This window comes from Lepidochelys kempii, chromosome 8 (genome assembly GCF_965140285.1).
Source record: "Lepidochelys kempii isolate rLepKem1 chromosome 8, rLepKem1.hap1, whole genome shotgun sequence".
Lineage (NCBI taxonomy): Eukaryota > Metazoa > Chordata > Testudines > Cheloniidae > Lepidochelys > Lepidochelys kempii.
Window position 1 is genome coordinate 37041160 of NC_136387.1, and position 15110 is coordinate 37056269.

The 15110-nt window shown below is 42.9% G+C and overlaps 1 protein-coding gene across 10 annotated transcripts in view; it reads left to right on the plus strand.

Moving 5' to 3' along the window:
* ANKHD1 (ankyrin repeat and KH domain containing 1) overlaps positions 1–15110 on the plus strand; it is a 206672-nt gene that overhangs the window by 18232 nt on the left and 173330 nt on the right. For all 10 annotated transcript variants that reach the window (XM_073356055.2, XM_073356058.2, XM_073356056.2 and 7 more), the window contains exon 2: positions 8846–8999. In XM_073356055.2, coding sequence (XP_073212156.1) covers positions 8846–8999 — 154 coding nt within the window. The remainder of the gene's footprint in view (positions 1–8845; positions 9000–15110) is intronic.

Genomic DNA, 15110 nt, shown 5'->3' on the forward strand with positions numbered 1-15110 from the left:
TGAATTCCTTTTTGTATAAAAATCATCTTACTTAGCAAAACAAAGTGCTGATTCTAGGGATCAGTTTTCTCTCTCCGTTGTCTATATCTTAATCTAATCTAACCAAAGTTTGCCGGTACAGCTAAGAGTGCATTTGCTGGTATAGTTTAGACCAGTGGTTCTCAAACTTTTGTACTGGTGGCCCTTTCACATAGCAAGCCTCTGTGTGCAACCCCCTGCTTATAAATTAAAAACACTTTTTTTACATATTTAACACCATTATAAATGTTGGCAGCAAAGCGGGGCTTCGGGTGGAGCCCAACAGCTCGCAACCCCCCATGTAATAACCTTGTGACCCCCTGAGTGGTCCCAACTCCCAGTTTGAGAACCTCTGGTTTAGACTGCTTCCCTGAGCAAAATAAGCTATGTTGGTAAAAGCACTCTTTTGCCAGTATAACTGCATCTACATCAGGGCTTTTGCTGGTATAGAAATGGGGGGTGTGTGTGGGAAATCTGCCCTGCCCTGCCCTGCCCCCAACCAACATAAATATACCAGCAAAAGTTTAGTGTAGACCTGGCTTTAGTCTGATTTTGTTTCTGTCCCTTAGCAATAAACTAAGGCTATGTTTTAGCCCTGGGTATTTTTAGTAAAAGTCACGGACAGGTCAGGGGCAGTAAACACAAAGTCACAGCCCGTGACCCGACCATGACTTTTACTAAAAATACCTGTGACTAAAACTTGGCAGGGGCTGCTTGGAGGCCCCGCGGTGCTGGAGGAGGGCGGCCTGGGTGCTAGGGTGTGCGGGTGGTGGTGTGCAGCCCGGGACACCTGCTGGTGCTGGGTTGGCTTGGGTGGCGGGGCCAGTAGGCTTCCTACCTGGCTCCGCGCCTCTCCCCCCATCCCCCAGCAGCAACAGAGTTTGGGTGTGGGAGGGGGCAAAGGGTTGGGGCATGGGATGGGGTGAGACAGGCTCTGGGCGGTGCTTACCTGAGGTGCTAGCAGCTGAGTGAGGGGGATGTCACCACTTCCGGGGAGCCTTGCAAATAAGCGTTGCCCAGAGCCCGCCTCACCTTGTTCTCTTCCCCTTTCCACACCCAAACTCTGCTGCCGCTGTGGGAGGTGGTGCGGTGGCCCGAGATTGCACCAGCAACAGCTGGTGCGACTGGCACAGGGGATGCCTGCGCTAGGCGCACAGACTGCTGCAGAAGTCATGGAGGTCACAGAAAGTCACCAGATTCCGTGACCTCGGTGACAAACTTGTAGCCTAATTTATTGCCTTTCTTTTAAAGCAACTAGTGTTGCTCTTGCAAAGCTGTCTTGGAGACGTTTAAAACCTGTGATGTCAATTCAGTATCTCACACCCCTGTCCTGAAATAAACCCAGTCTTGCTATTGACCTATGAATATCTATATAGTTGTCATATATTTGTGAACGCATCTGCTATAAAGAGATGAGCTCGTTTGTAATTGGATCTGTAAACCTCTCCGTGGCGGCTGCAGTCCTTTGGCAGTGCTTCAGCAAAGATCTGTGAGCTGGAACAATGCAGTTAAGCGTGCCAGTGTTCAGTGTCCCTGCGCATGTCCAGTTGCTTGTTGTCCAGTAGTAGTAGCTTGCCACATCCTTTGAATTTTTGGTTCCTGGGAATTGCTGAACCTTTACAATGGGTGTTGCAATTTTACTGAGCAGCTATGTCTTAAATCAACACTTTCACATGCATATCTAATCAGCTACCAAATAAGATACCTATTAGCTGCCCCAAGCAGCTCACAAAGTAGTCCAAAAATAGCTCAGTGACTGGTTGCTCTGTCATTTCGCTACAGTTCTGATTGGGTTAAATCAAAGAGCCCAAATTCTGCAAGTGTCATATTAGTAACTTTTCAGGGGCTTTAGGGCTGAAGCTAGCTTGCACAAACTTAATTTTTATTTAAAAAGTTACAGAAGCACATATGCTTAATATTTAAATGAACAGATATTTCTAGTTTGAGTTAATATAATCCTGCTAATACAGTTTTTCTTCCTGACAGTTGTAGGGACAGAGAATCTTTGTTCACTCTAATAGCTGTGTCCCCAATGTCAGAGAAACAATGTCAGTTAGCCAATTTTCAGTCTCTCTTGGATGGTGAAATCTTGTCTTAAAAATGAAAAAAGGCCCTGGCAACCCTGGCTTAGCCACTTCTGTAATTTGTTTGTATTCTTAGTATTTTCATACTTAAGGCTGTGCGTGTGTGTGTGTTGGGGGAGGGGGGTATTCAGTGCTGCCACAAGAGAAGCAAATTTTTAAATGCATATTTAAGAAATTATTTTGAATGATGGATTGTAGCTTCAACTACATTATGTAACTTTTTTTACATTATGGCAGCAACTTTTTTGTTACACTTTTTAAAAAAACTTGTGGAATAGGCACTGAATTGTTAAATTTCAAGCTAATACAGTGATCTGTGAAGTTGCCTTTGTCAACTTAAATTGTATGACAAGCAACTCCCATGTTGCACTATGTTACAGAACTAGTGGGCAGCACATTTTTAAAGTGACAGCATGTACATGCAATAAGATATCATTTTGAAACTTTAAATGTAACTATCTTCTGATAGCAAGTAAGTTGAACCTAAAGGCAAGGTCAAAGGAGATGGGGTACAAAAGGATTTTGTGTAAGAGAAGTTGCAGCAATATTAAATCTCTTCTTTTTGTCTAAAACTTCCTGTCTCTTATCTGGTTCATGGTTGGAAATTGTAGTTAGTAGTCTGTCTGACTGTGTAGCTTTTTGTCTTGCAAGAAAGTTCAAATTTAGACTTATGTGAATATAACTTCAGTGAAGAATTTTAACGGAAGGAAATGATTTTGATTCAGAACAGGTCCACGCCACTAAAATGTGCTTTCTATGTGGAGAGGTAAAACTGTGAACTTTAAACTATTAGATTATCAAAGAACAAGTATCGTGCCATTGACCAAAGCAGGGAGAGGTGCTGTTGCTGGCCCTTGTCTTTGCAAATAAGAATGAGGCTTAGTCTACGCTACAGTTAGGTCTATATAAAACAGCTTACATTGACCTAATTATGTCACTTTCTACACTACAATACTGATACTGCCAAAGTAAGTGGCCTGCTACATTGACATAATAACTCCACCTCCATGAGAGGTGTAGTGCCTTTGGCAATGTAATTAGGGTGATGGACACTGTTACTTACACAGTAAGTTGTTGGATGGAGCCCTCCCTCGCCCCCAGTCCTGGTGCTGACAGCCCGAGCAGTCAGCGGGGTGCGGGCTCACAAGCTGTGAGCTGGCTGCCACCTCCCCCTGTTGCCCCCTCTTGGGCTGCCCTCCTCCTCATCCCTCACCGGGAGCCCCCTCCCCGCCCCACCCAGGGGCTGATGGCCTCAACTGTGAGCCTGTGTGGGGGGCTTAATTCACAGCAGGGCGCTTACCAGCAGTGAAGTTTACATTCTTGTCAGTTTAATACCTGCTATTATTTCACATTTCCTCTCCAACTCCTGGCTGAGAGTGCCTAGGGCAGAGATGGAAGGGGGTTCTGGTTCTGTCTGTGAGACTCCAACAGGCTGACAGCTGGAGTCCGATCTGAAATGTGAAATAGCAGCCATGAAACTGACAATGTCAGTTTCACTGCTGGTAGGCTCCATACTGTGAAATTAAGCCCCATGAGGGCTCGCAGCTCTTGCTCTTGGGGTGGGGGGCTCACAGCTGTGATCTTGTGCACATGAGACAGCTGAGGGTGGGCCAGCTCCAGAGCTGCCAGGTTTGTTACCAGATGCCCCTGTTACTTTGGGGTATGCTAATTTATTAGTTTTCGGGGGGCGGGTTCTATAATTTTAATGTACTGCTTATGTCACTTGTGTGTTCATATGGAGCTCTACTCCTTCCTTCTGCAAGTCCCCTCCCAATGGAGCTATCTTGCAGTACCTGGGGTCCCTCCAGCCTTAGGACTAGATGAACATGTGGACACACGCACTAACAAAGCAAGTCTGAGTGGACTGCTCTGCACTCTCTGCTCTGCACATATAAGGGGATCAGCACTCTCAAGCTGATCCCCTTATATGTCCCTGTACTCAATGGGCTGGGTTAAGCAGCACTTTCAGCTGCCCCCCCCCGTACGCCACACAGGTTTAACACGTCCTATCCCTCTTTCACGTCACAATTGTACTGGTAGTAACCCACTTGATGAGCAAACACCACAATATTTTTGGGCGCTACAGGGATCTTTAGCTTAGGTAAAAGAAGTGTTGCTGCAGAGTAAATGGGGGAAGCTAAAAACACAAGAGTAAAGTTCAGAGAGAAGTAACCACCTTAACCATAAAAGTTAGTTATTGAATAATAGTGATAACTACACAAGGAGAGCCTAAACCAACATAAGTTACATTATTAAAGGTTAATACCTGAGGTAGAAAAGAAAACAGAGAGAGTGAAAGAGGGGGATCTCACCACTTGCATGAAGCTTGAAGTGGTCGGGGTTCCCAGGTGATGGTGGTAGCTCAGGGTCCTGAGTTCTGGAGACGGGCAGACCCCCCAGCATGGTCAGTCAGGAGATGGCATCCCAGTGAAACTGATGCAGGGTTTGGATCCATGTATCAGAACACTGACTGGAGGGTGAGTAGGGATTTTTGTAGAGAAAATACAATGGTTCATGGGGGAACACTAGATTTGTTTATATGTAAACTGATGACATAAGGGTTTCCTTTAGGCTAGATAATAGGAGTTGATCACTCTTGGTTACGGGTGGTGGTTTCTTCCAGGGAGCTCACAATGCAACTAGGCTGCTTCAGTATTTTGGATATCAATCAAGGATTTATTACTAGAATTGGTCTGATAACTGCTGAGCTGGGTGTGTGCAGGCATAGGTTCATTAATATCTGGAGCAGAGACTCCCATGATGCAGTGCTTCCCTGCTTTTCTGGTCCCAGAGTTCAGTGCAGTTCTCTGTTCTCCATTAGCATACAAAATGGAGAAGTCTTAATCTTGTCAGCCTTGTCAGGAGGAGTCTAGGCGTGTCTCCCAATGCCCTTCACTGCTCTCTGCAGGTCTTCTCTCTGATCGGTTTTGGTTCAAGCAGAGACTGGTGGTGTCTTTCATGAGTCAGACAGGATAGATACTGCGCCTTGATTCTCCAAAAACACAGAGCTGACTGGTATCAGGCTCCAGCTGTCAGTGTCCCACTTGAGTTTGTTGAAGGGCTCCTGGTGAGGACATGCACCATCAACAGAAAGAGCAAGCATGGGCATGAACCACTGCTTTAATTATTTTGGTGTCCTTAAGTCGACTTAATTTTGTAGTATAGAAAACCCCTGAGTTTGGTCTGCTGGCTATAGTCAAGGAGGAAATTGTCCTTTGCCTCCGCATCATGTATTATGAGAGGGCCAGAAATGAAGTCACACGAAACAAAATTTGAATGGAGCAGAATCCATGGAATAGATTGTAGTAATTTATAGTTAGGGAGGTCAATCTTTCTGTAAAGTTTGGGCAAACTTGCCAAAAAAGTCATTTTCAAGACTTGCTGAGTATGCATGGCATTTTGCACAGGGTCACTTCAGTGATAGCTAAAACGTTCATCCTGTTTAGTATATCTTCAAAAGGAAGATCCGTTTGTCTGTAATGAAATTATGTGAGGATACAATATATAATTTCTTGGCTATAACTGAAATAAGTTAAATATATTGGTTTTATTGTGCAGCCACTTGTTATATATGTAGGATGGCATTCTTCCTACAAGTTACTGGGATAATTGAACAAATTATGAATCTTAATTCAGGCCAAAGCTCTGATTGAGCTAAGTCACCTGTCCAAGGCATAGTGGTTTTTATCATGAACGAAAATAATGAAATACACTCCTGTGTATTTCATAAGTGTGAAGAAGATTCCCTCAGGCTATCAGGGATCTGTTTACTCTAGTCCTGAAGTGAACATAGCGTGGAATTGGAGTTGTGCAGTAGAAAAATCTTAGTGTAGGAATATATTTTGAGTCATAAATGGGTTGTCTACTTCATTCATGTTGATGTAGCTGCTAAGCTGTTATTCCTTAGCCTCTCAACTCTCTTGCTCACAGTAGTATATTTGCTCATATTAGTAGCATAACTGTATTAATCATAATATGCATATGGTCTGTATTTTTGCTAAACCAGAAGAGTCACTTCTTAAAATTCTTGTGGTGACAAACTGCTCAGTCTTTTATTTGAACAGACACCAATGGCTGCCATCTACACTAACAGTAGCACACTATTCCACTTAAAAGTACTGTGCTAACATACAGCAAATATTGCTTTTCTGGAAAATGTATTTAACAGAAGTTGTCAAGTCTAGTGATGTCAAACATTTTATCCATCCAATCTAATTATGGCCTGAATGGTACATCAAATTCTGTGGAATCTAAAGTTTAAAAAAAAGAGAGCGAGAAATTCTAGCCCTTGTGACCTACAGTTAGTCTGTTTGTATGATTTGTTACTGAGTCTGCAGACAATCTGAACCAATGGTTTTGAATAATGAACTTCCCCGTCCTCCTTAATCTCATTAGGATGTTAATACAAATCCCCAAATGATGACACTTTAAATGTAAGCAGTAACTATCTAACTGCTGATCATTTTAGAAGGGTGGAATGGGGTAGTGGGAATTGGGAGAGTTAGAAGGAAGAGAAAAGAGAATGGGTAAAAGAGGGCCATGAGAGTGATGGTGTGTAAAGTGAGCATCTGTTCAACATCACTTAGTAGGAATATACCAATAGGGTAATGAACAGATAATGAAGTTTTTACTATATAAAGGCAATATTTCATTGTAAAACTCTCCTTGACCTTAATGAAGAACCCTCAGATCTTATCTGGAGATCACCTGGAGCCGTGGTTCTCAACCTATTTACCATTGTGGGCTGCATATGCAGCTCCCTATATATTATGTGGGCTGCATCCACTGTGTGTGTATGTTGTATATACATTCACAGACGGCTCTCAGGATGTCACATGGGCCACAGCTGTGCTGATTGGGCTGCAAGTGGCCTGTGGGTTGAGAACCACTGATGCATAGAGTGATAGGACAGCAGTTTTCATCTTATCTAGTCCTCTGCCTCTCCAGGGTAGCCCACAACAGGGATATAAAGCCTGATCTACACTTGTTATATAAGTATAGCTGTGTGTGTTAAGGGTGTAATATATCTGACACCCCTAACAAACACAGCTGTGCAGGTATAAGCCCTAAGGAGGGTGCTATGTAGACCAGTATAGCTTGTCATTTCAGAGCACAGTTATAACTACATCCACACTATGAGGATTTTGTCAGGTTTAGCTATACTGGTATAGCTATACCTGCAAAACTTAGGCCTTGTCTACACTATGAAATTAGGTCGAATTTATAGAAGTCGGTTTTGTAGAAAGCATTTTTATACAGTCGATTGTGTGTCCCCACACACATGCTCTAAGTGCATGTAGTCGGCGGAGTGTGTCCACAGTACCAAGGCAACTGTCGACTTCCAGAGCGTTGCACTGTGGGTAGCTATCCCACAGTTCCCGCAGTCTCCGCCGCCCATTTGAATTCTGGGTAGAAATCCCAGTGCCTGATGGGGCTAAAACATTGTCGTGGTTGGTTCTGGGTACATATTGTCAGGCCCGCCTTCCCTCCCCCCTTTCATGAAAGCAAGGGCAGACAATTGTTTTGCATTTTTTTTTCTTGAGTTACCTGTGCAGACGCCATACCATGGCAAGCATGGAGCCAGCTCAGCTCACTGTCACCATACGTCTTCTGAGTGCTGGCAGACGCTGTATTGCATTGCTACACAGCAACAGTTTATTGCCTTTTGGCAGCAGACAATGCAGTATGACTGGTAGCCGTCGTCGACGTAGTCCAGAGTGCTCTTTAACCAACCTTGAGCAGGTCAGGGTGCCTGGGCAAACATGGAAGCGACTCAGCCAGGTCATTTCCCTTTTAAGTTTAGTCTCATGGCGATTCAGTCCTACCGGCAGTGCACTGTCTTTTAATCTGCAGCCAGCAGAAGACGATGGCTAGCGATCATACTGCACCATCTTCTGCCGAGCACCCAGGTGATGACGATGGCTAGCGGTCGTACTGCACTGTCTGCTGCCAGCAAGATGTATAAAGATGAAGTGGCTCAAAACAAGAAATAGACCAGATTTGTTTTGTATTCATTTTCTCCTCCCTCCCTCCATGAAATCAACAGCCTGCTAAACCCAGATTTGAGTTCTGTCCTTGAGGTTTTGAGTTGTATCCTTGAGGGGGCCATTCTGTTTCTCGCAAAGCCACCCTCTTTGTTGATTTCAATTCCCTGTAAGCCAACCCTGCAAGCCATGTTGTCAGTCACCCCTCCCTCCACCAGAGCAACGGCAAACAATCGTTTCGCACTGTTTTCCCTGGATAGCAGGAGCAGAAGCCATAGCACAGCAAGCATGGAGCCCGTTCAGCTCACCCCAGCAGTTATGACCATTGTAAACACCTCGCGCATTATCGTGCAGTGTATGCAGAACCAGTTTAAAAAGACCAGGCCTTAGTGTACAAAAGGCCGAAGTGTGGATTTTGATGAGGACGTCTCTCTGTTTCAGGAATTCAATGGAGATAACACTCAGTTTATAAATACCACTGTTGATCTGGGCCAGATTTGATCAGGTGATTTAGAGGTGAAAATTTCTATTCCTTTATTAATCCCTTTAACCTAGAGAGTCCTTTCAAAACATTTTAAATTCCATAATCTTATGCTTGATGGTGTAGTTCTAGTACTATTTCATTTTCTAACAAAAAAAGTTTGATAGGAAAACTGTTTAAAATAAAGTGCTATAATATTCTTTTAAAGAAAATAATGAAGTTATAGTATTTTTGTAGTTTGGCGTTTCATGATTTTTATTTCTCTAACTTCAAAACAGGTTGAGTCATTTATTTTGGACCAAGAAGACCTGGATAACCCAGTGCTTAAAACAACATCCGAGTTATTCTTATCAAGTGCTGCAGAAGGAGCTGATTTAAGAACTGTGGATCCAGAAACACAAGCAAGATTGGAAGCTTTGCTAGAAGCAGCAGGTACTATGTTTGTATAGTATTTTCTTGTAATTGGAAGCTTTGCCTTCACAAGTTCAGTCATTTGTTATTTTTCCGTCACATGAAACATTGACCAGGTTTTAAATGTGTTTTGGTGGTGGAGAGTCTGAGAAAAGTGACAGTTCATAGTTACTCATTTAAGCGGTTTTCTGAGTCAGTATTACTTCATTTATAATGTATAAATGTGAAATAAATGGCATTTGTCATCAACCAGGCTAAGAGTAAAAGTAATTTTAAGGATGAGGGTTAAAGGAGCAAGGAAAGGAAACTGGTTTGCTAAACTGCCATGTTCCCCTTCCCTCATAGAGTAGTGATGTGTAATCCTGAACTCATTATTTCACTAAACTTACAGGTGAAATGTTGGTGCTCTGCTTTGGCTGTCAAATACAGCTGTATTCACTTGAATCAGTCTTTGACCTCTATGCAAAATAGTTTAAACTCTATATTTTTCTAAGAGACTTCCTGGTGATAGCTTTATGTAATTAAAACGTTTTCTCATTTGTAGTTATGTTTGTCACCATGAGGTAGGACAAAAATGTAGGTTTTAGAGCCTGAAAAATTATAAATCAAATTCTTAATAGAAATACTGCCCCTATATTGTTGAACTTCAATGAAAACATTTACTGATTGGATTTAAATGTTACCTTTTAGTATTTGCAGTCAAATATTTGCAGCATTGTACTAGTGCATGAAACCCAGAAAGTGAAATTGGCAAGCTAAGAAATGCAGAAAGTATACAATGTTAACAATGAAAAGAAAACATAACCCTTTCAAGAAATCATGGTGGTGCTTAGTGTTACTTAAAGACACTTGCTCAAACTGGTAAGTTTCTGGTCAAATTGAATTTTTGTAAAGGCAAATTTCAGTTTAAATATTTTTAGAATTGGGTAGGACAATGACCTCAAGCTGTTTCCTGTTTTAAGAGCATAAGCAGCCTCCCACCCAAAATATGCTCCATATTTGGGGGAAGGCTGTCGTTCATTCAGGCTTTAGGCAGTATTTCTAAATTGTGCATAATCTCAAAATTCAATTTCACAGTGGAATGCCCAAACCTACATTAACCTACTTTCTTTTTTAGCTCCCTGTCCAAACCCTGGGACAGTTTTCTGTGTTGTCCCATCAAGGAATTGGTGGCAGCTTTATTAACTGCTGCCAGGAGAAGAATGGGTTAGGAGTGAAAAGAGTTAGAGAAAGGGGCATGAGGGAGCAGAAACACCAGATCTGTAGATAAGCATGAATTTTTGTGAGCCATCTCCTAGGGACAGACCCTCCTGGTCTTGGGGAAGAAGAGAACAGTCCCTTACTATCTCTAGTATGTCTAGATTGGGCTAAGGGGTGTGTGTGTGTGGGCGGGGGGGGGGAGGGTGGTGTGTGTGTGTGTGTATCTAAATGATAGCTAACACATTTTGACATATTAAAATTTTAGTGTACGTGGCGCAAGGTACATTTTAAACACTTCAACACAAGTTAGATGGTTGAGGCAAGCCTAGGGTATACCATGACTAGCTAATGTGCTAAAATACACCTTGCCTTGTTTATAGACTGGTTTTTAAAATGTTTGCTAACATATTTTTAAAACAACCCACGCCTTTTATTCCAGTATAAATCTATCCAAAAGGGGCATAAAGATTTATCCACACAGTTGCACCAGTTTAAAGGTGAAGTCTTTTAAAACCAATTTAATTAGTGTTACAAAACTTGTGTAGGTATTTATTCAGTTAAGAGTAGTTTCTTTTGGCTTTGCTTAGTTCTATTCATTACTGACTTAGGATAAACCAAAGTAAGCCATACTTAAACAGGATCAGAGTATCAACACAGTTTTGTACTAGTTCAACTAAAATAGTGCTTAAACATATTTAAATTAAAACTGGTACAACTGTCTCATGGACAAACCCTTGGCCTGTGTGGAGGAGAATGTCCTAAGGCTTCTCTCACAGGAATTGAATTGAAATATTTGACCCATTTGAGTTGCCCCTTTTTGCCAGAGGAGGATAGGGAAGAGACTGTTACTAGTGTGCTATATCCATCCTAAAGATTTCTGAAGCCTGTTGCTCTGGGTGTGTATCTGGAATGGGAAGGGGGTCTGAATAGCTGGTTGTATGAAGCTTCTTGATCCACAAGCTTTGTTTGCACCTGTACTTGTAGCATCCAGTTATTTCACAGGATTAGACATAAGAACAAGATAATGGCCCTGCCAAGATTAAAAAGAATGGTTGTCAGCTAACATTTTAATTAACACATTTAAAACGCAACTTAATCTTTAAAAGTAGTTCTAGTCAACCAGTGCTCCCTCTTGTTTATTTCTGATAGTGCTTGGAAGAAGCATGGTCAGAGCTGTTTGAAAGGGGAATGGTAAGTGGAAAAAATGAAAGTTGGGTATCGCATCTGAAGCAATGTGGGAAACAGTAGAAGAGTCAAGATAACTCTTCCTTTTTTAGAAACTGCTGTCCTTTGGTAGACAAATGCTACTTTCTGAAAAACCAGATAAGGTTTCAAGATGTTGCTGCAACAGGGGGAGGGGCTAAGTCACCTGACCCATGGTAGGAAAAAATGGGTCATGACTCTTACTTCAAGTTTATCTTCTCTCTTAATTGGGGAATGTGTAATTTTTAAAACAAACCCTAGAATTCTTCACTCTAAAAGGAGGATATAGTTTGACAGCTAAAGGCAGTCTGAAGCCATAAGTAAAATATTCTGTTTTTGTACTCCCTCAGGCAGTGACATTTCATCTTGAAGCACTGTTCATTTCTGGGGACTACACAGGTCCACACAAACTGGCAGTTCATTGAGGAACAACAAAATAATTACAGGGTAAAAGTGACTTATAACAAGATTAGAAGAACTAAATTATTGGCGGGGCTGGTAGGATCACCTGTTGGGTGCCTGTCACTTCCCATAAGACCCTGTTTTCAGTTGCTTAACTTTTCTGAACTTCAGTTGTTTGGTCTGAAAATTTCCATGCCAGGTGTCTACCTCACACAAGTTTTTGGGAAAGGGGCTAAGGTAAAATACATTGAATTGCCAATTTTAAAAGTCTGACCTTTTCTTTGAGAAGCCTCAGCCACCCCTGTACTTGAGAGCAGGGACTTGAAATTTAGCAGGGAGGTGGCCTTTGTGTCAGGGATGTTCTTTTGCTGTTCCAGTGAAAATCTACCCAAATTTGGCCAATTTATAAGCCCTTGAGAACTCTGCACATGCTCCGAGAATTCATGGCAGCTAAAATTGTCCTCACTCTGCATGCTCCACCTCTCAGTTCCTAATGTTCACTAGACTCTGTATGTGCCATTCCATGGCTACAGGGTTGAAGGTGTTCTGGGTCCATGTGGGGCTGGTCACTGGAACTGAGAGCTCTGTTGGTCTCTCAATGACCCCTGTGCTGGCACTCATGAAGGTGCAGGAGGAAGCCATTTGATTCAGTCGCAGAGGGAGAAGAAGCCAGACCAGGGTATTGGGTGAGAAAGGAGTATGTTGTAACAGCCAGGTGGGGACTGGAACTGGGGCGATGGGCAGGGATGGAAAGAGAAACTGGGACTGGGAGTTTGTGCGGGGGTGGAGATGATTGAGACTGGTTGGACAAAGAGTTTGGAACTAGAAGCTTAGGGTGGGTGGTGTGACCTATCCAATGAGCAGCCATAATGGAAACTTGGACTGACTGCGCAAGGAGACTGCAACTTGTATGAGAGGCCTGAGAAGTCTAGAAAACATGACCTATGAGGGAAGGTTGAAAAAATTGGGTTTGTTTAGTTTGGAAAAGAAAAGATTGAGAGCGGACATAACAATTTTCAAGTACATAGAAGGTTGTTACATGGAGGAGGGAGAACAATTATTGTTCTTAATCTCTGAGGATAGGACAAGAAGCAATGGGCTTAAATTGCATCAAGGAAGGTTAGGTTGGACATTAGGAAAAGCTTCCTGAACGTCAGGATTGTTAAGCATTGGAATAAATTGCCTAGGGAGGTTGTGGAATCTTAATCATTGGAGATTTTTAAGAACAGGTTAGACAAACCCCTGTCACGGATGGTCTAGTCTAGATAATGCTTAGTCCTGCCATGAGTGCAGGGGAGTGGACTAGATAACCTCTCGAGGTCTCTTCCAGTCCTGTGATTCTAAGTGCAGAATGGGTAGGCAAGGAGAGTGGGAATGGAATGAGGAACCAGAGGTGGGGAAGAGAGAGGAGCGGGGCAGGGAGGGTATATGTTGGGGAGGAATAAGAGAAGGCTGACTACTAGAGATTACTCTCTCAGGAACTAGGAGTTGTATTCCAGGTTACAAAGTGTCACCCTTCCTCTGTTGTCAGCCAGTATCTGTGAAACCCACTTGCAAAGTTTCTCATCCCTTCCAGTGCTGGAGTATCTGATGGCAACGTATTGTTGCTATCAGATACTCCACTAGTTCAAGTGGCAGTGGTCTGCACAGTGGCTCTGAGTGTTCATCACCACATGGTTCATCAGTAGGGAATGAGTAGGATGCCATGTGTGTTTTTCAGTTTGCAATCTTCATGCTCTTCTTATGTGGTTTTTAAAAAGCCATCAGGCATCAAAACTTAGGAAATGCTTGTGCAACTTAATTTGGTCCCCTTGAGTATATACATTATGATATCCTTTCCTGGCTTCTGGTCCCTGTTCTCTTCCTGAGACCCCAGTTCCTTGTCAGATCTGCCTGCCCTGGTTGCCAGTCTATCTCCTTTTCCAGGCAGACCCTTCTCCCAGCTGCCCGTTTGATCTTTATGCTTTTTCTAGTCCCAGTCTTGCCTCCAGACTCCCAGTCTTAACCTCATTTCCCTGCCCCTCGAGCTCCCAGTCCCCTTATTCATCCAGTCCCAATACACACAATGCGCCCCCCCCTTCGTATGGTCAGTTTTTTCTCTCCCAGCTTTAGTCCCAGGTTCCTTGTTTTCTAATTACTCCCCTGCCTCCACACTTGTCCTATGTGCATTTGAGACAGGCTGCTCCACACTAGCAGGTGTGTCACTGAGAGCACAGGAGACGCACATTCCTTCCATGCTCTCAGTTCTGGTGCTGAGCTGGCCCCAAGCTATAATTACTGGGAAAGTTTGGCCTTAGCTCTGTGTCTCTGGGCTGGAGTACGTTCAGTCACTCTGTGGGGGTGGCGTATGCACAGTTTGGTCCACACTAGGCGCTGTAAAAGGCAGGATCATGCTCAATGAGGATAGAATCTTCAGAGACTTTTAGATGCTAAACTAGATCTCTGAATATGTGCACACTGAAATTTTACAAAGGGTTGCTGAATTTTGGCAGTATTGCAGGAACAGCAAAGCACATCTGACACACAGACTGCTTCCTTGCCAAATTTCAAGTCCCCACTCTAAACCATTGAGACCCTATAGCTTCTCAAAGAAAAGGTTACTAGAATAAACAAATCGGCGTATTTTCCTTAACCTTGTTCTCAGAAATGGCTAATCTGTTTTGGCTGAAACTTTCAAAAAAAATTTCAGCCCTGATGTAGACATCTGGCATGAAAAAGTTCAGCCTAAATGGCTAGGGTGGCAAAGTTTTAAGCAACTTAAAACAGGGTCTTATGAAGGGAAGTGTTGGACTGTAATAGGTGGTTAGGAAATAATCAAAAGTATTTGAAAGGTGATCACTAAGAAGGGAGAATTATTCTGGAATGAATTATTTCTTCATGGTTCAGGCTGCCATGAGCATATCAGGCCTGTGTTCAGATTCATCCACTGGCTCCCAGTCTGTTTCCAATGCCAAAATTAAGGAGTTGGTCCTAATTTTCTAAGCAATTAGTGAATTAGACACCAGCTACATCAGACTGCATTTTGATCTGAGCCACTGAGAAAGCTGCGCTCCTCTAGGACATGCACATCATTGAGCCCAGAAAGGAGGATGTTATAGCTGGAGACAGAGCATTCTCTGTCAGGGGGATCTAGTCTAGCAAACAGTATCCCAGAGGAGATCAGGTGAATTTAGGGCCTAACCCACTTTAGGAGACATTGCAAAGCTTTGAGTCTTTCCACTGTGACCGTTGCAATTTGAACGCCATTCTTATTTTCCCCTACCCCAAGCAGAGCTTAACCTATAAAGGGAGAAGTGTTGGACTCCATGAAGTCCACTAGGAACTTTG